This window comes from Myotis nattereri (assembly GCF_964212035.1).
Source record: "Myotis nattereri genome assembly, chromosome: 6".
In the NCBI taxonomy this organism is placed as follows: Eukaryota; Metazoa; Chordata; class Mammalia; order Chiroptera; family Vespertilionidae; genus Myotis; species Myotis nattereri.
The window spans coordinates 36,485,644-36,509,502 of NC_138081.1; the positions used below are offsets into that span (position 1 = coordinate 36,485,644).

At 38.6% G+C, this 23,859-nt stretch overlaps 1 protein-coding gene across 1 annotated transcript; it reads left to right on the forward strand.

Moving 5' to 3' along the window:
* The first annotated feature begins 1,392 nt into the window (after nt 1-1,392).
* On the forward strand, nt 1,393-23,595 carry DDX43 (DEAD-box helicase 43). Its single transcript, XM_081094511.1, has 17 exons — nt 1,393-1,648; nt 4,839-4,894; nt 5,828-5,954; nt 6,781-6,915; nt 8,544-8,625; nt 10,471-10,627; nt 10,881-10,999; nt 11,474-11,584; nt 11,865-12,006; nt 12,904-13,004; nt 16,794-16,881; nt 18,893-19,020; nt 19,193-19,302; nt 20,235-20,373; nt 20,979-21,066; nt 21,908-22,063; nt 23,495-23,595. Exons 1-16 carry the CDS (start codon nt 1,399-1,401, stop codon nt 22,022-22,024), a joined length of 1,950 nt encoding a protein of 649 aa, XP_080950637.1. The 5' UTR covers nt 1,393-1,398; the 3' UTR covers nt 22,025-22,063; nt 23,495-23,595.
* Nucleotides 23,596-23,859: the final 264 nt, after the last annotated feature.

Below are 23,859 nucleotides of genomic sequence, written 5' to 3' on the forward strand. Positions count from 1 at the left end.
AGAAAATCACAAACTATTTCTTATGAACACAGATGCAAAATACTTAATATTTGTAAATTGAATCCAATAAAATTCGTTTGTAAAGATCATTCATATTATCCATTTCAGATTAAAGATCAGAGAAAAGAGATTAAATACATAGCACATTTATCTTTTTCTCTATTTCCTGGGTGCTCCAATAGCACTGTAATCCTATTTGTCCAGAAACAATCACATTAAGAATTAAAGTTAATTCCGTGTTAGTTAATTCTGGATGGACCTGAGTTTCAAAATCTCGGACTTCAGAGATGTGACTTCAACACTTGATCTAAAGGTGTAGTACTTTTTTTTCTTCAATCCTGGACACAGACCACAGATCCTAGCATCATAATAGATGTCTACCATGTTTGACAGATGATTGACATGAGATTCGTTCAGACAATTTGAAGATCCTAATCAAAGCAGGGGCACTCCCAGCTGGCTTGCTTGCCTGGAATAATATGCCCAGCCACAGGGCCAGGCTGCAATGATTGGAGTGCCTCGGGCATTTACTCAGTTTATTGCATTAGATCTAAAACTCCACCAGGTTGCCCTAACCGGTTTGGCTCAGTGGCTAGAGCGTGGGACTGCGGACTGAAGGGTCCCAGGTTCGATTCCAGTCCAGGGCATGTACCTTGGTTGCAGGCGCATCCCCAACAGGGAGTGTGCAGGAGGCAGCTGATTGATGTTTCTCTCATCAATGTTTCTAACTCTATCCCTCTCCCTTCCTCTCTGTAAAAAAAAAAAAAAAAAATCAATAAAATATATTTTAAAAAATAAAATAAAACTACACCAGGTAGTTCAGGTCAAGTGCTGAAGCCACATCTCTCAGGTCCGAGATTTTAAAATTGTGGATCATTAAATTTGTAGATTACCACCAACATTCTGAAAACTAATATCGGCTCGATTACATCAAAGTGCTGCTCACAGCGCCATGGTAAATGCTGTTTTGCCAACCTTTTGTTTCAACTGTTCTATGCGTGCATAGCACCACGCTGTGAAGGTGACGGCGTTTGCGGGCCTTGGTGAAACGGGAAGGGCTCGGGAGTTGAGCAGGAAAAGCGCCCAGCGGGCTTCAGGGACGCCCCACGCCTCAAAGGGAACAGACAGCGGAGGCGCAGGGATCCATTCGCACAGACGTTTCGCTCACACGATTGAAAAGGCGGATTGGTCCAGCCGTGAGTGCCCCGCCCACAACGTCTCGTCCACCAATGGGTGTGAGGCCACGAGGGCCGGCGCAAGGGCGGGGCGCGCCTCGCGCGGGCTCCTTAAGTAGCGGCTGCGTGGACGCCCTGGCAGGTCAGCCACACGACGGCACGGCCGGGAGGTGCGGGCCGGACGGCAGCGACGTCGGCGGCGCAGGGTTCCCTTCGAGGCACCATGTCTAGGCAGGAAGCTGGTGCCAACGCCTCCTCCTGGGTCGTTGCTTCTCAGCGAAGCTCGGCAGGGCCCCGGACTCCGGAATGGAGGCCCACGGAGGAGCCGAATCGAAGAGGGCGAGGAGGCCGTAGGGGCGGCAGAGGCGGCGACTGGAGGGAGCCCTCCAGCCCTCAGCAGCCTGTGGCTGATGCCCCCCAGGAACCACCGCTCTGCTTTGGACTGAAGAACGACTGGGTCGGCGTGGTGATCGGTGAGAGCGGGAGGATGGGTGTGCGGGGGCAGGGCCGGAAGAGGAGAATGGTTGCGGCCAGGGGCGGGGCCTCGGCAGGGGCGGGGCCTCGGCAAGAGCATCCCTGGTGATATTTCTATTATCTTCTGGGACTAGAATGATAAATCACTTAGCACACCTTTTGATGTTTACAAAGACATTGTTTAGGGAGAGCAAACGTTTAGTTTTTATTTGTTATTTTAAAAAATATTTATTTAATATGTTTTTATTGATTTCAGAGAGAAAGGGAGAGGGAGAGATAGAAACATCAACGATGAAAGAGAGTCATTGATCGGCTGCCTCCTGCACGCCCCCTACTGGGGATCCAGCCCTTGACCAGAATAGAACCTGGGACCCTTCAGTCTGAGGGGGGATGGGAGTGCAAACTTTTATTTATTTATTTTTTAATATATTTTATTGATTTTTCACAAAGAGGAAGGGAGAGAGATGTTAGAAACATCGATGAGAGAGAAACTTTGATCAGCTGCCACCTGCACACTCCCTACTGGGGAAGTGCCCACAACCAAGGTACGAACTTTTAGAAGACTTCCAGAAAGCTTTGGAATGAAAGATCAGGCCTTTGACAGCTTACCCCAAAATGAACAATACAGCAGTGCTGAAATCAATCTCAGCATGATATGGAGCCATTAACCACAAATAAGGAGGTGGAAGATGTAGGGCAGCTCAGGTCATTAGCCATATCTTGCACATAGTTTAACTTAAATATGATTTATCTGCTGAAAACGGCATCTTTTTTTTCTTAGTATATCTAGAGTCTTACAGATTCTTTTTCAAAAAGCATTTAGAAATTATTGGAATTTAGATTTGCTCCATTTATTGCCATCAAGTCTGAAGATGAGTTCCAACAATTGACCAGTAAGTATGGGAGCCAACATTTTGTTTTACCCCTTTTTTAATCTCTTGAAAAAAAAGAAAAAAAGAACAGATTTTGTAGGCTGCTATTAAATAGAGCAATATAAGACTAGTTGCTTGACCAGCCAGAGAGTAATTGACCTCTCAGGGTGGCTCACGCTCAAAGATCTGAAGAATGATGCTCCACAAATGAAAGCCACTACTAGGTTTACAGTAAAAATCACTTAAGCTCTCAACACTTATTGAGCACCTGTGAAATGCAAGCACTGTGCTCGAGAGCACCAACTTGATGTTGGTTCTAGATCCAGTTTTTAAAAAAATAAATACAACTTTGGGGGGAGGGAGTGGTGGGGAGGGGTTCAATTGGGGGAAAAGACATGTAATGCTTTAAACAATAATAAATAAATAGCCCTACCTGGTTTGCCTCAGTGGATAGAGCGTCAGCTTGTGGACTGAAGGGTCCCAGATGCGATTCCGGTCAAGGGCACATGCCTGGGTTGCGGGCTCGATCCCCTGTGGGCAGGAGGCAGCCAATCAATGATTCTCTCTCATCATCAGTGTTTCTATCTCTCCTCCCTTCTTCTCTGAAATCAACAAAAATATATTTAAAAATAAATAAATAAATAAATAAATAAATAAATACAACTTTAATTTACACATGAAGCATAGGCCATCTCGTTCATGTTTCCTCCATTTTGTAAAAACTGCTGTTTGAAATTTTAACCCGGCTATTCTTGGCTTTTGTAAAACACACTTGCTTACTTGAATAATAGGGAGGGTGGGTTCAGCTGTCTGAACTTTCGAGCAGCTCCACGGGGTCCCTGGTTACTCCCATACTCCAGTTATCTGAAATGTACTAACTATGCTCAAGTTACAAGCAAGGCCTGCAAAAGGTCCGGAAGTGTAATGCATATTTGGGAGGCAAAGGGCTGGGAAGAGTATAAAAGGGAAAAGCTTCCTCCATGTGCTTGCTTAGACTCTGGAAACAATATTCCTCTAAGCCCGCTGGTGTAATAAAAAACTCTAAAATTTGGCTTACTGATTAATTAAGGCATCTGTTTAGCTCACTGATTTACAATATAACACACATAACAATTTTAAGTGTACAGGTCAAAATTGTTACCTATAAGAACAATTGATGTTGATTCTGACCCCAATTTTTCAAAATAAATACAACTTTACACATAACAATTTTAAGTGTACAGTGTACAGTACAAAATGGTAACTGTAAGAACAGTTTTGTGTAGTAGACCTCTAGATGGTCTCATTTTGCATAGCTGAACCAACTCATCAAATCTCTCCATTTTCCCTATCCCGCATCCCTGGCAACCACCATTTTACTTTGCTTTCATTAGATCCTTCATAGGAGTAGCGTCATGCACTATTTTTCATCATTGGTTTATTTCACTTAGCATAATGTCCTCAAGGTCCATCCCTGTTGTCACAAATCCAGGGTTTCTTTTTTTCTCCCCTCAGGCTGAAAACTTCCATTGTGTGTACATGCATGTTTTCTTCATCGCGTCGTCTATTGACAGACATTGACATTGTTTCTACCTCTTAGCTGTTGTGAATAATGCTGGAATGAGCATGGGAGTGCAGATATCACTTTGAGATCCTGATTTCAGTTCTTTTGAATATATACCCAGAAGTAGGATTGCTGGATTACACTATAATTCCATTTTTTATTTTTTAGGAACCTCTGTATTGTTTTCTATTGTGGCTCCACCAATTTACATTCACATCAACAGTGCACAAGGGTTCCCTTCTCTCAGCATCCTCCGGAACACTTACCTTTTTTTTTTTTTAACCTCTTATCTTTTCGATGATGGCTCTTGTAACACTTATAAGGTAATTTCTCATTGTGATTTTCAATTTACATTTCCCTAATGATTTCAGCATCTTATCACATATGCCTGTTGGACATTTGTATGTCTTTTTTAGAGAAATGTCTATTCAAGACCTTTCACCATTTTTTAATTGGATTTTTGTTGTTGTTGAGTTGGTGTGTATAAGGGTTCTAATTTCTCCACAGCCTTGGATCTAATTAGTTTGTTGGGACTGCTAATGAATCCTTGGTATCTACGTCTAGAAAATGAGCCTTTTCCACTTACCAAAATTTGGAATAGAAAATGCTTGCTTTCCTTTTTCCAAACTGAAAATGATTATTGGACCCCAGGAGCCTTTGTTTGAGTGATCTGGGAAAGAACTAGAAAAGGTTCTTTGAGGAAAGTAGGTATATCCCTCTTACTGATTTCAACTTGGCTAAAAAAAATTATTTTCCTTTATTTTTTAAAAACAGGTCGTGGTGGGTCAAAAATAAAAGACATCCAAAGTACAACAAACACTAAAATACAGGTACGTGATCTGTGTTCTTAAATCCCGAAATGCATAGTTCATTCATAACTCTCGTTTCTGCTCAGTTATTAACATACCGTGGTAACTTAGATAAGCTGCCAAAGCTCTTTGTACTACCATTTTCAAGAACTCACCTAAGCTATGGGCCATTCCAGGTCTCAGTTTTTTGACTCATGGAGGTAAACATCTTTAAAAAAAAAAAAATCTTTTATTGATTTTTAGACCGGGGGGGCGGGGGGGGGGAGGCAGAGAGAAACATCTATGTGAGCAAAACATTGATGTGAGTGAAACGTCAATTGGCTGCTTCCTGCCCGCCCTCTACCAGGGATGGAGCCTGAAACCCAGGCATGTGCCCTGACCAGGAATCAAACCTGCAACGTTTTGGTCATGGGATGATGCCCAAGCGAGCCATACTGGCCAGGGTGGAGGTAAAAATCTTTAGAGATAAGCTTCACTGAAGAATGAGATCTCTGGGGACTGTCTGATCTGCCCTTCCTGACCCCCGTTCCTCAAACCTTGAGCTGTTCCTGTTTCCCACTCTCAGTGGGCAGCCACATCACTCACCAAGTTCCCAAGCCAGGAACCTCAGATTACTAACGTCTCATTAATCTACAATCAGCCCATCATTGCTAAGTCCTTTCTATTTCCTGTGTTTCTCAAGGAAAATTCCCATCATTTGGGGCATTCTTCCCTAAATGAAGCATCCTGCTTCCAGTGGTCCTCCTCTAACCATTCTCCACTGTGGCCAGACCAATCTTTCTAAAATGCAGATTATGTGTGTTCATGACCTTTTCTGCATAAAAGCCTTTCATAATATCTCAGACACTGATAGCAGTACTATACTTACTTACGCTTTTATATTATTTGAGTGATTGTTGGAGGGGTGAGTGGCAAGGGGACTTCAATCATACCAATTTTTTCCCTTGAATCTAGGTAATAAAAGGGTGCCCTGAAGCAGAAATCAAAATTTTTGGTAGCAAGGCAATGCAGACAAAAGCAAAAGCAGCGATAGATAATCTTGTTAAAAAACAACAAAATTACAATTCACAACCCAGAGTTGGTAAGTGATTTTTGCCCACTAAAGCCCTGTAAAATTTTTTAAAAATTTCATTCAGTATTATAAGCCATGTTATAGCTGATGCTTTTCCTGATAATAAAGCTTTAGGTTGCCATCATTAAATCTAGTCTGTTATAGAATTTTTTTTCTGTGGAATTCCAGGATACATTTTCCTCAAATGAAAACACATAACCTCCTTGGTGAAGCCTAGCAGTTTTACTTTTAGCTACAGATAATTGGGGAAAAAACAAACTAGCCTTTTAAACATACTTCTGTTAATGATAGAGCAAGATTAGTCCTGGCCTCCTGTCTCTATGGTCTCTTCCCTGGAACGTGACTTTGAAAACTGCCTAATAAATTTGGTATTTTAAAAATCTCAGATCTGATTGGGCTAGAGAAACAGCAACATGGACATGTGCTCTGACCAGGAATTGAGAACCAGCCACCTTTCAGTGCACGGGACAACACTCAACCAACTGAGCTACACTGGCCAGGGCTAAGACTCCATTTCTTCATCTGTTAACCTGGAGTAACCTCAGCTTTACAGCATTATAATAAAAATTAAGTGATATGTGTGATTTATTAGTAGACACTAGGCTCTCATGCTATTTAACTTCTCCAATAAGTTACATTTCATAAATCTGAAGTAGATAACTGATGACAAAAACCATGACCAGAATTGTCATGGTACTATAGCATTAAAATCCTAAATTTTTATATTGCAAGCATTATTGTCAAGTTATTAAAACACAAAATAGTAAAATGATTTTGAGGATTTTGTACTGGTAGGATTTGTTTTGAAACTAATTCAGTAAAAATATTTTAACAGATATTGTTGCATTCCAACCTTCTTTTCGAAGAGATGTAAGGACAGATGACAGTGTTGTTACAGAAGATCAGCCACTACTTGATTGGGACCAAATTCGAGAAGATGCTTTGAAATGGGAGGAAAAAAAGTGGGCAGGTTGGTGCTGTATTCTTTTTTTTTTTTTAATATGTTTTTATTTTTTTTATTTTTAAATATATTTTATTGATTTTTTACAGAGAGGAAGGGAGAGGGATAGAGAGTTAGAAACATCAATGAGTGAGAAGCATCGATCAGCTGCCTCCTGCATGCCCCCTACTGGGGATCAAGCCTACAACTCAGGCATGTGTCCTGTCCAGGCAGGAATTGAACTGTGACCTCCTGGTTCATGGGTTGATGCTCAACCACTGAGCCAGGCAAGTGTTGTATTCTAACACTTACATGTGGTGTTGATGTTTCTCTTAATTGAGGTTTTTTTGTTTTGTTTTTTGTTTTTTTTAATATATTGATTTTTTACAGAGAGGAAGGGAGAGGGACAGAGTTAGAAACATCGATGAGAGAGAAACATCGACCAGCCGCCTCCCGCACACCTCCCACTGGAGATGTGCTCGCAACCAAGGTACATGCCTTTGACCGAATCGAACCCGGGACCCTTCAGTCCGCAGGCCGACGCTCTATCCACTGAGCCAAACCTGTTTGGCTTAATTCAGGTTTTTATCCTCTGTAAAATGTGTTACTTTTAGTAATAAGGTCTATATGAAAAATGATAGTCAAGTTTGCAATGCTGCAATTATTTCCTAGGACATGATACTTTCTATGTTGTCTGTGTTGTGATTTATGCTCTAAGTAGGAAATTAAAATATTAAACTTACCCACTCTTTAGAGTCTTATTTGAGGTAACTTATTGCAAAAGTGTAATAAAATAGAAAATCAGGCCCAAGGGGAAATGAAGGGAATAGACATGCTGACCATGAGTTATTAACATTGTTGCTGTGATTGAGCAAAAGTTGATCTTGGAGTATCCTGACTGACGAGGACAAAATAACAAGGGAAAAACATTTAATAAGCGTTCAGTTCTTGAGAAGATATGAGTTTTTTAAATTTGTTTAATTTTAAATGAAATTCTTACTTGGAATTATATATGGAGTGAAATGTTCCATAATCAAATTTCAGAGTAAATTTGAGCACTAAATTTGTCTATCGAAATGAGGCAGCAATATATTTATTTAAAATTAAAAAGCTAATGCACTAAATGTAACAAATATTAACAATGATTAATTCCACAATGGCAGTCAACCTTTCTGCATATTAAGTTTCCAGTGCCACCTCAACAATATATGAGTTGGGGGGATTTGGGATGGGTGACCAGAAAAAGGATTTTCAAGTTTGGAGGAAATATAAAGGCACTTAAAGATGAGGGGCTTCTGAGGGTAGAATAAGGACAAATATTTTATTTCTAAATAGTAATAGGAAAGACCTTCAAAGAAAAGATAAAATCAGTTTACTATATTTGAGAGAAGATTCATCAACTGTGATCATTGTGATCTTGCAAAGCATGGTTTCTTTTATATTTAATTTTATAATTAAAGACCTCTTTCTTGTGTGAAAAATGTAATTAAAAGACAAACTAAAATTCTGGCATAAGCCTGGCTGACATAGTGTGGAACAATTGTCTAAAACTGTATGGATGAACTTGATACGTATTTTGGTTGATTTGTGTTACTTTAAGTGTCAATGAAATGTAAATTGTCATTATTTATCAAACTGAATTTTCACCTTTGTCTCAGATTTACCTCCAATTAAGAAAAACTTTTACATGGAGTCAGAAACAACAAGGTCAATGTCACAAGGGCAAATAGACATTTGGAGGTGGGTTACTTTTCCAAATGAGTATTTGTATAGTTATGTTATTAAATTAATTTGGGCAAAGATTTGAAATGTTTGCATTTGAAGTTTACACCTTTCATATAAAAATGAAAACTTGGTAACCTATTGACATATTTTAGAGCATTGCTATGTAATAAAACTTTCTGCAAAGATGGAAAATGGGCTATATTTGTGTCTGATAGAATAGTCACTATTTATATATAGGTATGGAACACTTAATATATGGCTACCTCCTGGCCTATGAACCAGGAGGTCATGGTTTGATTCCCGGTCAGGGCACATGCCCAGGTTGCAGGCTCCATCCCCAGTGTGAGGCATCATTGATGTTTCTTTCTTTCTCCCTTCACCTCTGAAATCAATAAAAATATATTTAAATATATATATATACACACACACACACACACACACACACACATATATATATACACATATATATGCGTGTGTGTATGTGTGTATATATATGTATGTATGTGTGTGTGTGTGTGTGTGTGTGTGGCTATTATAATTGAGGAACTGAAATTTTAACTTAAATTATTTATTTATTATTTTATTATTTTTTTTAATCCTCACCCAAGGGTATTTTTCCCATTGATTTCTAGAGAGAGTGGAAGGGGGTAGGGGGAGAAAGCGAGACACATAGATTGGTTGCTTTCTGCACACCCAACCCTACCGGGGTCAGGGATGGAATGTGCAACCCAGGTTAATGACTTTAACTAGGAATCAAACACACAACCCTTCAGTGCTAGGGCTCTAACCACTGAGAAACATCCGCCACAGCTTACTTGAAATTTTTTAATTTAAAAAGGCACATGTGGTTGATGCCTGCTGTATTGAGTAGAAGTTTTAGAGAATTATTTCTGCAACTGAAAATCATAAGAAATTGATCTGGTATCTGAATACTAGAATAATTTTGTACTCTTCAATCCTTATTATCTGGAATTAAAGGTCCTATTGGCAACATTTTTTTTTTCTATTAACGCCTGTTAGAAAATTAAGATAGTATAGCAGAAACAATAGTTATTCTAGAGATTGGGATGGGGTTCAGACCTTGGACAAGTAACTAATACTCACTTGCCAAATGGGAATAATTCCCACTTCACAGGATTGTTGAGGTTTAAAGAAATAAAGCCCTGGCTGGTGTGGCTTAGTTGACTGAGGGTCCCCCTCTGCACCAAAGATCACCAGTTCCATTCTGGTCAGGGCACATACCAAGGTTGCAGCTTGGATCCCCAGTCGGGATGTGTGATGGAGGCAACCAGTCAATGTTTCTCTCTCACACCGAAGTTTCTCTTTCTCTCCCTCTTCTCTCCCTTCCTAAGAAAATTTTTAAAAAAATTTTTAGAAAAAGGAAATAATGTGTGTAACATGTTGGCCCTCAAGTGTTTGCCAATCTAATTTTGAATCATGAAGCATATAATTTTCAGGCTCTATTCTTTTTTAAAATCTTTATTGTTGAAAGTATTACATATGTCCCGTTTTTCTCCCATTGACCCATTAATACCTTGGCTTTCTTCCCCCTCCACTACCCCCCCCACCCCCCCACCCCCCACACACACTTCAGGCTCAGGCTCTATTCTTAACTTTTCCATGAAACTTTTATTGGCCCATTCACATATACACTGTAATTTTTTCCCTTCTTTCTGCAACTATTCTGATAAGAAAAAAGATGTGCTTATTTACTGTAACTGTACTAACAGTCTGGTTTTAATCAGTTGCAATTGAATTTCTAGATATGACCTGAACTAATGCTGGAAAATTTCTTGCTTTGGGAGTAAAGTGACCAAAACCAATAATATTTGTTCTGTGTTGTTGTTTTTTCCCTTAAAGGAAGGAAAATTATAATATAGTGTGTGATGACTTGAAAGATGGTGAGAAACGTCCTATCCCCAATCCTACTTGTAAATTTGAGGATGCCTTTGAATGTTATCCTGAAGTTATGGAAAACATTAAAAAGGCAGGTTTTCAAAAACCAACACCAATTCAGGTATGCTGAATAATTCTTTAATTCTAATATTTCACTGGCCATTTCCAGCCCCCCCCCCCCCACCAACAATATCTGTTAGAAGTTAAATCACCAGGGAGCAACTGTCTCTTATGAGCACTCCTCCAGCACTTCCTGCACTACCACTTCTAGCACTCAGAAAGTATTTGTTGAATGAAGTTTGGGACTGGAATAGGAGGGACACTTGACACAAAGAAATGCACTTTTGATTTCACTATTTATCATTCTATTTCAGTCGCAGGCATGGCCAATAGTTCTACAAGGAATAGATCTTATAGGAGTAGCCCAAACTGGAACAGGGAAGACACTGTCTTACTTAATGCCTGGATTTATTCACCTTGACTCTCAACCAGTGTAAGAATTTCTACAGCTGGGTTCTCTAGGGGTTTAATGGACATGGATACCAAAAACTCACTTAAAGTTTCTTTGACATATTCTGTCAGTCAAAAGGTAATGCCTAGTCCCAGGGAAATACACTTTCACTGTGCTGGCGAAAGTATGAATAGACAAAACATTCTGGTGAAGCAATAGATAGTACCTACCAAAGGTCTTAACAGTGAAACATGGGAAACAATTTATTTAAATTATCCTGTTCAGTACAATTGTGTGAGAGAATGTTTGACATAGGAAAGCATTGGCCATATTCAATGAAAAGGCTTCTATTTGGGCCCTTGGATTTTTTTTGTTTTACTGTCTTTCTATATTTCTCCACCTTTTATGGTGAATATATGTGACTTTGACACTCATTGCTACAAATTTTAAAAGCACTGAATGAATGTACCATGTATCTGAGACAGGTACTTTAATAGTCTGTTTTTCTCTCCGAAGAGCTAGAGAGAAAAGGAATGGCCCTGGCATGTTAGTCCTTACACCCACTCGGGAATTAGCTCTTCAAGTGCAAGCTGAATGTTCTAAGTATTCATATAAAGGTCTTAAAAAGTAAGTCATTTCTTTGCACCTGCATCAGCATCTTGATCATTTGTAGCTTTATACATTTTCCTATTATTTTTCACACATTTCAAGAATATGATTGGCTTGGCATGGGTCAGGTATTATCCCTGACAATATAATTATAACCAGGGCAATGGAATCAATAACAGTGATGTAAAGATGGCTCTTTATGACACACCACCGTGGGTTGATGGATGTTGATAGTTCTCAGAAAGGGGCATGTAATTCCAAAGGCATCTGAACGTGAACCTCTATTTTTTTTTTTAAGTGTTTGTATATATGGTGGTGGAGATAGAAATGGACAAATACAAGACCTGACAAAAGGTGTAGATATCATCATTGCAACTCCTGGAAGATTGAATGACCTGCAAATGAATAACTTTGTCAACCTGAAAAGCATAACCTACTTGGTAATCATGGAGCAGGGGTCTGGAATAATGGAAGAGCTGAACTCTTATTAAAATACTCTTCAAATGACTGTTCATTTTATAATGGTTTTATTTTTTAAAATATATTTTTATTGATTTCACAGAGGAAGGGAGAGAGAGAGAAACATCAGTGATGAGAGGGAATTACTGATTGGCTCTCCCGCTTGCCCCCGCATGCCCCAACTGGGAATCAAGCCCAAAACCCGGGCATGTGCCCTTGACCAGAATCAAACCTGGGACCGTCCAGTCCACAGGCTGATGCTCTATCCACTGAGCCAAACTGGCTAGGGCTATAATAGTTTTAAATCATAGGAACATTTCTCATTTCCTCTACTATGTTAAAGTAAGGGTTGTAAGATAATTTTATTTTAATGTGTTTTTTTATAAATGTTGAAAAATGTAGATAAGTACAAAAGAAAATAAAAGTCCATGTGGATATTTAGATACAATTTTTTCATTAAATAGATTTAGAAACTTAACCAACTTATAAATAATCAAATTAATTTATGTTGGAAACACAGAGCTCTTATATAAGTGATGGCGAACCTTTTGAGCTTGGTGTGTCAGCATTTTGAAAAACCCTAACTTACCTCTGATGCCGTGTCACATATAGAAATTTTTTGATATTTGCAACCATAGTAAAACAAAGATTTATATTTTTTATATTTATATATTTAAATGCCATTTAACAAAGAAAAATCAACCAAAAAAATGAGTTCGCGTGTCAGAGGTTCGCCATCACTGTCATATTCTCCTGGAGGAGTTAAAATAGAGGTTTAAGTAATAGGGAAAATGAGAAAAAATTATCTCAGTATTCTATTCATAGAGAGCATACATACTAGCTACCTCATATCTAATCGAGCCTCATTTTTAATGAAGGTATTAGATGAGGCTGACAAGATGCTGGATATGGGATTTGAACCACAGATAATGAAGATTTTATTGGATGTGCGCCCAGACAGGCAGACTATTATGACAAGGTAGGTATGTGACTAATTGCTAGCCTACAACATATAAATCTGGAATAGATTCCGTTCTTTGGTTAATTTCCCCACAGGATTTTCAGAGCATTTCTTGAAAGTATTTTGAGATCCTTAGGTGAAAGGTATGTCATCACTTAGTATAGCAACTCAATGTATCAGTGTAACAAGGACTACTGGGTTTCCTAAATTACAGATAGAGATTTCTATAAAAACATGGAGGGGACTTCTAAAGGGGAGGTCGTGTTTCATAGTGGGGTCTCACATTTGAATAAATGATCCCCTGTCCTTAGGGATAAACATTTGATTACTGAGTACTTTTTGCCCAAAGTCAAACTGAGGAAGCAATGATTGTTATTTAAATGCACAGTGATCTCAGCCTGGCCAGTGTGGTTCAGTTGGTTGGACGTTATTCTAGGCATCAAAGGTTGCTGGTCTGATTCCCCATAAGGCACATGCCCAGGTTTCGGGCTTGATCGCCAGTTGGGGCATGCAGGAGGCAACCAATGGTTGTTTCTCTCTTTCCCACTTTCTCTCTTGTTTAAAATCAATTTTTAAAATCTTAAAACAATAAAATAAAAACTAATGCAAAGTGATTTGTAAATCATTTTCTCCTTTGTGTTGTTAGCATAAAAAAGTGGTATATACTTGATGAACTATACTAAATTTCTTCACTTTGTTTTCTTTTTAAAAAAATTTTTTTAATTGATTTTAGAGATTTTCCTCCCATGGGACTGAACCCACAAACTGGGTATGTGCCCTGACCAGGAATTAAACTGGTGATCTTTTGGTGCACAGGATGACGTTCAACCAACTAAGCCACACTGGCCAGGGCCCTCACTTTGTTTTCTTACTAATCTTCCCATCTAATTTCTGTGAAAGTGTATATATATATATATATATATATATATATATATATATATATATGTATATATATGTATATCTCTCTCTCTATATATGTATATATATGTATATCTCTCTATATGTATATATATATATGTGTGTGTGTATATATATATGTATATATATATATATACACACACACACACACATATATGGTTAAGAAACATTTGAATTTGTATATCCTCTCATAAGTACGCTTAAAATGTTTTTTTGGGGCATAGTTTTGCCTGCTGACATTGTATGAAAAATACAAGGTTTTTACTTTTTTAAAAATAAAGGCCAAGATAAATCTAACACTTGCATTCATTTTACCTTTTCAAATATTAGAATTTAAGGTATAAATCTCCTTCACCATTGGTTTATAAACCTGGGTATTAACCATATTTGAGCCCTAGCCCTTTTGGCTCAGTGGATAGAGCGTTGGTCTGCAGAACAAAGGGTTCTGGGTTCAATTCCGGTCAAGGGCACATACCTCAGTTGCAGACTCCTCCCTGGCCCGGGCCCTGGTCAGGGCTCACGCAGGAGGCAACCAGTCGCTGTGTTTCTCTCACATCAATGTTTCTCTGTCTTTTCCTCTCTCTTCTACTCTCCATAAAATCAATGGAAAAATATCCTTGGGTGAGGATTAACAAAAACAAACAAAAAAAACATATTTGAGGAACCAAGATGGCGGCATAAGGTATAAACCTGTATGTGCTGCCCCCCACAACAACATTAAAACTACAAGACAAAACAGCTATCATCCAGAACCACGGGAAAGCTGGCCGAGTGGAAGTTCTACAACTAGAAGGAAAGAAAAAAGCGCATTGAGACTGGGTAGGAGATGCAGAGGCACCAAGAACAGTGGTACGGAGGCGCAGGAACCGGGCTGCACCTGGGTGCGCGGTTTTTTTCAATCGAAAGGGGGTACAAGCTCTCGAATGCACTGAACTCATTTATGGCCGGGGGGTCCCAGACTTCTACGGGGAGAAACTGGACTGTCTTGCAGCGGGTTGGAAAGCGAGGGTGATTTTCTCAGAGCTGCTCGCAGGGATCATTGTTGCTGTGGGGTGGGGACTTGGGACACAGAGACGCGGAAATGGCTGACGACAGCCATTGCTGTTTGCTCTGCCCTGGTGATTCTCTGAGACCCCGCCCCACTCAATTTACATCCCCACCCAAACTGTGCGCAGTGGCACAAAGGAATTACCTGCGCTTTTGCAGCCTAACCTAACTGCAGCTGGGTCAGAGAGCTCCAAAACTTCCAAACCCCAAACAAAGAGGAGAAATCTGCTGGTATCACTGTAGCTCCTGCTGGGTGGACTCACAGTGGTTGACTTGGATATCCAGGAGCCAGGGTATCCCTGGTCAGATACCAGATTTCAACTCCTCACATCCGTAACGGACACACTCAAGAAGCAGATTCAGTGAGCACCAAAGCCCCACTGAAGCAAGTCCTACCCCATAAGGGTGTCTCCAGCACAGCAGTTCTTCCACTGTAGACACAGCGGGTCCTCGCAGTCAGCCAAAAATGCGGAGACAAAGAAACATGTCACAAATGAAAGAAGTGGAGGAATGCAAACTAATGGAGGACATAGAGTTCAAAACCACAGTTATAATGTTACTCAAAAATCTACGAACCTCCGAGGAACTTAGAACTTCAAGGATCTTAATGAGAATGCCAAAAAAATGGAAAAGGACCAGTCAGAAATTAAACATACACTGACTGAAATTAAAAATAATATGCAGAGATCCAACAGCAGACTAGAGGATTGCAAGAATCAAGTCAAAAGATTTGAAACACGAAGAAGCAAAAAACACCCATCCAGAAAAGTGAAACGAAAAAGGAATCCAAAAATATGAAGATAGTGTAAGGAGCCTCTGGGACAACTTCAAACGTACCAACATCCGAATTATCGGGGTGCCGGAAGAAGAGAGAGAGCAAGATACTGAAAGCCTGTTAGAAGAAATCATGACAGAAAATTTCCCCTACCTGATGAAAGAAATAGACTTACAAGTCCAGAGAACCTCAAACAAAAGGAATCTAAAGGACCACACCAAGACACATCATAATTAAAATGCCAAGGGCTAAAGACAGAGAAGCTTAAAAGCAGCAAGAGAAAAACAGTTACCGACAAGGGAGTACCCATATGACTGTCAGCTATTTCTCAACAGAAACCATGCAGGCCAGAAGGGAGTGGCAAGAAATATTCAAAGTGATGAATACCAAGAACCTACAACCAAGATTACTCTACCCAGAAAAGCTATCATTCAGAATTGAAGGTCAGATTAAGAGCTTCACAGACAAGAAAAAGCTAAAGGAGTTCATCACCACCAAACCAGGATTATATGAAATGCTGAAGCATATTCTTTAAGAAGAGGAAAAAGTAAAAGGTAAAGATAAAAATTATGAACAACAAATAAATATCAACAAGTGAACCTAAAAATTAAGTCAGAATAAACTGGTGAATATAATAGAAGCAGGGGCATAGAAAGGGAGTGGACTGACAATTCTTGTGGGGAAGGAGATGTCGGGGGTGTGGGAAGAGACTGGACAAAAATCTTACACCTATGGATGAGGACAGTGGCAAGGGGTAAGGGCATGGGGTGGGGTGGGAACCAGGTGGAGGGGAGCTATGGGGGAAAAAAAGAGGAACATCTGTAATAATCTGAATAAAGATTTATTAATTTAAAAAAAAATATTTGAAGGTTTCTTCTAGTAGTTGCACTAAAGTTGAACAATTCTTTGTGAAGCATATATTTTCTGTAAAATCTGTCTTATTGAAAAGTACTAAATTTGTCTTTCATAAGCAATTTGGTTCATAGTATTCTTAGGAAACTTAGTAATGTTTAATTTAGAGTAAATTTTTAATATTAGTGTATTTTTTCCCTTTTTTTAATTTTCAGTGCAACATGGCCATATGCAGTCCGTCGGCTTTCACAATCTTATTTAAAAGAGCCAATGATTGTATATGTTGGTACTTTGGACCTAGTTGTAAGTTTGTTTTTTAATTACTATTTTAATAAATATTTCAACCCAGCTTGTGTTACATAATGGTTGAGCATCTACCTAGGAATCAAGAGGTCACCGGTTCCATTCCCAGTCAGGCCACATGCCCAGGTTGCGGCCTCGATCCCCAATGGGGGGTGTGCAGGAGGCAGCTGTTTGCTGGTGTTTCTCTATCATTGATGTTTCTACCTCTCCCTTTCTCTCTAAAAATCAATAAATACTATAAAAAATATTTTTTCCAATGCAAATGGAGAACTTTATTTGATTGCTTAAAATGCTATCACATTTATTTTTTTATTAAATTTTTGAGGGTGACATTGCTTAGTAAGATCATATAAGTTTCAAGTGTACATTTCCATGATGCATGATCTGTATATTGCATTGCGTGTCCACCACCCAAAGTAAAACCATCTTCCAAAATATACTTTGTGTTTTGGCAAGTCTTCTCTGCCCACTACCTAATTTTAGAGCAAATACTAGATACATACGATTTTATTTATAAATACTTCAGTATATATGTCTAAAAGACTAATTTAGCATACCATAGTATACCTAAAATTTTTTTTTAAAATATATTTTATTGATTTTTTACAGAGAGGAAGGGAGAGAGATAGAGAGTTAGAAACATCGATGAGAGAGAAACATCGATCAGCTGCCTCCTGCACATCCCCTACTGGGGAAGTGCCTGCAACCCAGGTACATGCCCTTGATCGGAATCGAACCTGGGACCTTTCAGTCCGCAGGCCGACGCTCTATCCGCTGAGCCAAACCGGCTTTGGCGTATACCTAAAATTTTAATAATCCTTTAATGCCATAGGATATCCAGTCCTATCTATTTTCCTGGTGTCTCATTTTTATTAACCCTGTTAGAATCAGGTTCTGAACAAGGTCTATATCTTTGCATATACTTAAGCCTGGTGTTCTCTTTTTGTGAAGTTTAGATAGATCAGTAGTTTCAGATGATGTTAGTAATTATACAATTTATAACTAAAGATCTCCATTATATCTCTCTTCCATTATAAAGTTCTCTCACCTTTCACTTAATAATTGTAATTGGCCTTTCAGGTAATCATTAATGAAAATTGCCCCTTTTTACTCAGTCACTGGTAATAATAATGGCTCTTTGCCTAGGCTCACTTCATTAGATTTCATGAAAGGCAGGATAAATGGTTGGCTCTTTCCTTTTATTAAATACTACAGTGGGGCCTTGACTTACGAGTGTCCTAACGAGTTTTTCGAGATACGAGCCGTCTCTCAGCCGATTTTTTGCTTTGAGTTGCGAGCTAAAATTCAGGTTACAAGCCAGCTTCAGACACCCACCGCTAGTTGGCACAGCAAACGCCACAGTGAATGCCACAACATCAGCCCAGCATTCAATTCATTGTAATGGTGAAAATTGATTTGACATACGAGTAATTTGAGTTATGAGTTTCGTCACGGAACGAATTAAACTCGTAAGTCAAGACCCCACTGTATTAAAAATCTATTTTATCTCTGGGTCAAAATGGTACCAGAGATATTTTGAAATTTTGCATTAAATTGTCAAAATATTCACAGAATGGAAACGCTTGTGTATAAGCCAGTAATCTTCTATTGTTGTAAGGGCTATACTCAAAAGGGCTATATTCATGTTAGTTTTTGTAAGAGTAGCCTCACCCCATGGGTATTTCTTTTCCTACAATGGTAACCAAATAGCTTCAACACACTGCCAAGCCTTTAAGAGTTTCCAATGCACATGAAAACTGTATAATATTGTTAACCAGTTCACCCCCAATACATTCATAAAAAGGGAATAAAATATTTTTTTTATAAAAGAGTTTCCAACTTCTCTACAAATCCTTGAATAGAAATAGTTTTGCAAGGACCTGCTGCTCTTTTTCCTGTTGGCAGTTTATTAAAGCATTAACCAGTGATGTGAAATAATATCTATTGTGAGCCAAGGAGGTATGGGATTTGCCTATCAATGTTGATGTACTATGATCTTTGATTCTTTTAGGCTGTAAGTACTGTGACACAAAATATAATTGTCACCACAGAAGAAGAGAAACGATCTCATGTCCAAACCTTCTTAGAGAGCATGTCTCCCAAAGACAAAGTCATAGTGTTTGTCGGCAGAAAAGCTGTGTAGGTATTTTTTTCTTTTACATTCTTAGTCATCAAATGGATTTATTTAGCATTATTTCTATTTGTATCCTATTTTCAAGTGAGAGTGGATATGCTAATAGAAGTATAATAGTGAATTGATGGTGGTATTAGAATAAGCACTTAAGATCACTGACTTGATCTTTTGCTTCAGTGCTGATCACTTATCAAGTGACCTGATTCTCCGGCATATATCAGTAGAGTCTCTGCATGGCAACAGAGAACAGAGCGATCGAGAGAAAGCATTAGAAAACTTTAAAACAGGTACATTTATTTAATTACTATTTGTTGCATTTTATTTATTTGCTTTAAATATTTTTTTTATTGGTTTCAGAGAGGAAGGGAGATAGAGAGATAGAAACATCCATGATGAGAGAGTATCATTGATTGGCTGCCTCCTGCATGCCCCCTACTGGGGGGGATCGAGCCCACAACCAGAGCATATGCCCTTGACCCGAATCGAACCTGGGACCCTTTAGTCCGCAGGCTGACATTCTATCCACTGAGCCAAACCAGCTGGGGCTATATGTTGCATTTTAAATGAGTACAATGCATGTGATTGGCTGTGTGACAGCTCTTCTTCATAGAACCCATTTCTAAGATCTGTCCTCAGCTTACAGACATCAAAACTATACTTGGTAGAGCTCTAAATATTAATCAGACTAAGACTGTCCAAATTCAGAGAGCTAATACTTAAACCCGGATGTCAGGGCAACAGTTTGCAATGGGGGATATTTCTATTAATTTACCTGAGACGCATGTATCTTGGTGATAGGGCTCAGATGATTTAGGGAGCATTTGCTGAACCATGTCTACTGTGTTGTAACTTGCCAGCAGTTAACAAGAAAAACTAAATAAATATCCCTTTCCCATTTTCACTACCTTAAGTGTTTGGTTTTCCCCCCTTTTTTAAAAATTTAAATTCTTTATTGTTAAAAGTATTACACATGTCTTCTTTTCCCCCCATTGACTTCTCCCCGGCCATTCCCACCCCCCGGCACATGCCCTCACCCTCCTACTGCCTATGTCCAGGGGTTATGCTTAAGTGTTTTAATATTAAGTGTTTTTGCCTTAAGTGTTTTAATATTAAAGATGATAATATTTCACCTGATTAGATATTAGGGGAAAATATGTTTTCTGATATATCTTGGATTTATGCAAAAATGTATCTATATTCTTTTGGCTTTACTCTTTAGGTAAAGTGAGAATACTGATTGCTACTGACTTAGCATCTCGAGGTCTTGATGTCCATGATGTCACACATGTCTATAATTATGACTTTCCCCGGAACATTGAAGAATATGTGCACAGAGTAGGGCGCACTGGAAGAGCAGGGTAAGTAAGCATAGTCTACCTGTGAGAAGCCAACCTTGTCTCCTCATTACTTCCCTCACAGACATCCTATATAATAAAGAGGTAATATGCAAATGGTCGTTACACCTTGCCGAGTAATGACCAGATCAGCAGGAGGGTGGGGCAGTGAGTTAGGGTTTTTCAAAATGCTGACACGCCGAGCTCAAAAGGTTCGCCATCACTGCCCTATAACCTGCTTTGCTACTTTATTTCTGTTGAACTGGCCTGTTCTGGTTCAGTAGACCCCTCTATGGTTAGCTGCATGTAACTTTCTGATTCCACTCTTTGCTTTATATCTATAGTGTCATATACCCAGTGGTTACTCTTGTCCAAGTTGGCGTAAGTAAGAGGACCTTTCCTTCCCAGAGCACCACTATCACACACCCCTTGTAACGTGCTGTTTAAACAACTACAGCATGTTTAGATTCCATATTGCTGTTTAAATGATGCTAAATTCTGATGTATAATACATATTTGGGCTTGTGAAAGAGTTGAGGTTTTGCTGCAGCTGTTTTTATTCTATTTTGCTAACTGAATAATGAATATAAATTATAAATCAAAATTGCGTGTTTTTCTCCCCCTTAAAGGAGGACTGGAGTGTCAATTACCCTTATCACTAGAAATGATTGGAGGGTTGCCAATGAATTAATTAACATTCTGGAAAGAGCAAACCAGGTGAGAATATAAAACTCATTAGAACATTACCTCATGTCACATATGTTCAAATAATTTCATTTGTTCTCATTACTTGGGCTTACTGCTTACCAGAAAAGACAGATATTAAACAAGTAATTAAACATATTATGAGCCCTGGCCAGGTAGCTCATATGGTTAGGGCTTTGTTCTGAGATATCAAGGTTGTGGGTTCAATCCCAGGTCAGGGCACACATATAAGAAGCAACCATGAATGCACTAATGAGTGGAATAACAAATCAATCTTTCTCTCTCTTCCTCTCTCTCTCTCTCTCTCTCCCTCCCTCCCTCCCTCCCTCCCTCCCTCCCTCCCTCCCTCTCTCTCTTTTTCTCTCAAATAAATAAAAACATGTTATGAGGACTGTAGCCTAGCAAAGATGAGGAGCTATAAAATTATATAATTATGGCCACTAGTATAGTGGAGATGAGCATCACTGAAAGCCCTGCTGAGGAAGAAACCAGTGGGTTAGGAGAGCTGTAGAAGAATGGGGTAAGTGTTTCAGCAGGGCAACATATTCAGGCCCAGAGATGAGAAAGAACATAAAGAAAGTGGCACCAGGTAAGGCAAGTTAAAGGACTTGGGAAGCAACTGGGAGGCTATACAAATGGGGGAGTGTATAATGATGGGTGTTTTTAAGATCAGCCTGATTTTATAGCTTGAAGATAAATTCAGAGTTTAATATGCAGAGACACATTTGAAAGATGTCATGTAAACAGTTCTGGACATGCTCTGATTGAATGGTTTGGAGGCATTTTAGTATATTGTGGAAAAGCTGTTCTAAAAGAATAATCTCAATCCTAAAATCACATTTAATGGTTTCAGAGTATCCCAGAGGAGCTTGTATCGATGGCTGAGAGATATAAGGCAAATAAACTGAAAAAAGAAGTGGAAAAAAAATTGGGAAAACCCCAAGGAAAACCCAAGAAGTTTCATTATTAATGTCTGTGTTGAAAAGTGGTTTCAGCCTACTTATAGGAGGTAAAATTTGAATAACACATGGTCTTTGAAATGCCTGTTTTCCTTAACTAGGCTTTGTTAGTATGTTTACTGCAATCAGCAGTATTTAAGAGTTGTTAACATAATAAATTATTAGGTGTTACTCTTTACCTGTTACCTAAATTCTAGGTAATATACCTTATTTAGAGTTAGAACTATAAATTCTTTAAATTGTACAGAAAGATCAAGAGTGTAATGGACGTGGTGTAGGTACACATATCATACCCTCTTCTGAGCAATTTGGTAATGTCTCAATTAAAATACATATACCTTTTGATCCAGCATTTCCTCTTCTAAGAATGTATTCTACAAATATGTCGGCATGTACAAGTAAAGATTTACTACAGCAATATTTGTAGTAGGAAGAGACTATAAATGTCCAGTAGGGCACCAAGTGAATAGACTATGAAGAAAATACTTTGCAAATCATATTTCTGGTAAGGGACTATTTATCCACAATATAGAGAACTAAAACTGAACAAAACACACAACCTGATTAAAAAATGGGCAGAGGGTTTGGACAGACATTTCTCCAAATAAGATATACAGTTTTGAGTATACATAACAGCTTATTCTTGTATTATTATTTATTATATTATTTTCCATACCAACAACTGTAAATCTACTTTTGCCCCACCTTGTACCAATGGCCAACAAACATGAGAGATGCTCAGTCTCACTAGTCACTAGGGAACTGCAGATCAAAACCACAATGAGATCACCTCATACCCATCAGGATGGCTAATACCGAATAAGCAGAAAGTAAGTGTTGGCCAGGATATGCAGAAACCAGAACCCTTGTGCACTGTTGGTGGGAATGTAAAATGGGGCATCCACTATCCAAACTCGCAATTACTCAAAAAATTAAAAATAGAATCCAGCAAATCTGCTTCTGGGTGTATATCCAAAATGGAAAGCAAGGTCCCTAGGAGGGATTTGTACACCTATGTTCGTAGCAGCTTTCTTCATAATGGCCAAAAGGTGGAGGCAACCAGGTGTTAATGCATTGATGAACTAAGTGGTGCGTAAGAGGAAATTCTGACACATCCTATAAAATGGATGTGTCAGGTCCATTGAAATCATGGATAGGATAGTGAAAGGATATCATGCTCAATGAAATAAGGACCTGAGGTAGCTAGAGTGGTCAATAAAAAGACAAACTAGCATGGTGGTTGCCAGGAGCTAGTGGGAGAGGGGGAAATGGAGAAATGTTTATTGGGGATATAGTTTCAGTTTTGCAAAAAGAAAAGGTCGTAGAGATTGGTTGTAGAAAAATGAATATACTTAATGCTTTACTACTGAACTGTGTACTTAAAAATCACTAGCATGGTAAGTTTTGTTATGTATTTCACCACAATTATAACTTAAAAATTTTGGAACAGCGGTTTACATTTTTTTCTGCTTATTTTTCAGAACTCAAGATTTTTTACAGATATAGTACTTCAGCTGTATGGAAATACGGAAACATGCTGATGGTGTTTGAAAGACTTGACTGATTATTAAAATAATAGTGCTTTAAAATGTAGAATTCAATATTTTATAGTTTAACAAAATTAAAAGTATTTCAACTTGAGTTGAAAATTTTTTTTAATGGATATTAAGGAATGTAGCATAATTTTTTTTTCACTTTTTAAAAATAAAAGTAAATTTTGTCTTCTGTAATGTTCCTGTATTAAGGTCAGTCTTTAAAGGGTTTAAAGCTTGTTTGGATATTGTCATGGCAGTGAAAAAGATACTAACAAAATAAAAATTTTTCTATGATAAAAGACATGCTGATC

Excerpts from the sequence above, each read along its gene's own strand:
- DDX43 (XM_081094511.1), top strand. The coding sequence starts at position 1,399 with ATGTCTAGGCAGGAAGCTGGTGCCAACGCCTCCTCCTGGGTCGTTGCT. Across the intron at positions 12,007-12,903 it reads TGAAAAGCATAACCTACTTG|GTATTAGATGAGGCTGACAA; the intron begins GTAATCATGGAG and ends TTTTTAATGAAG. Across the intron at positions 19,021-19,192 it reads TTTGTCGGCAGAAAAGCTGT|TGCTGATCACTTATCAAGTG; the intron begins GTAGGTATTTTT and ends CTTTTGCTTCAG.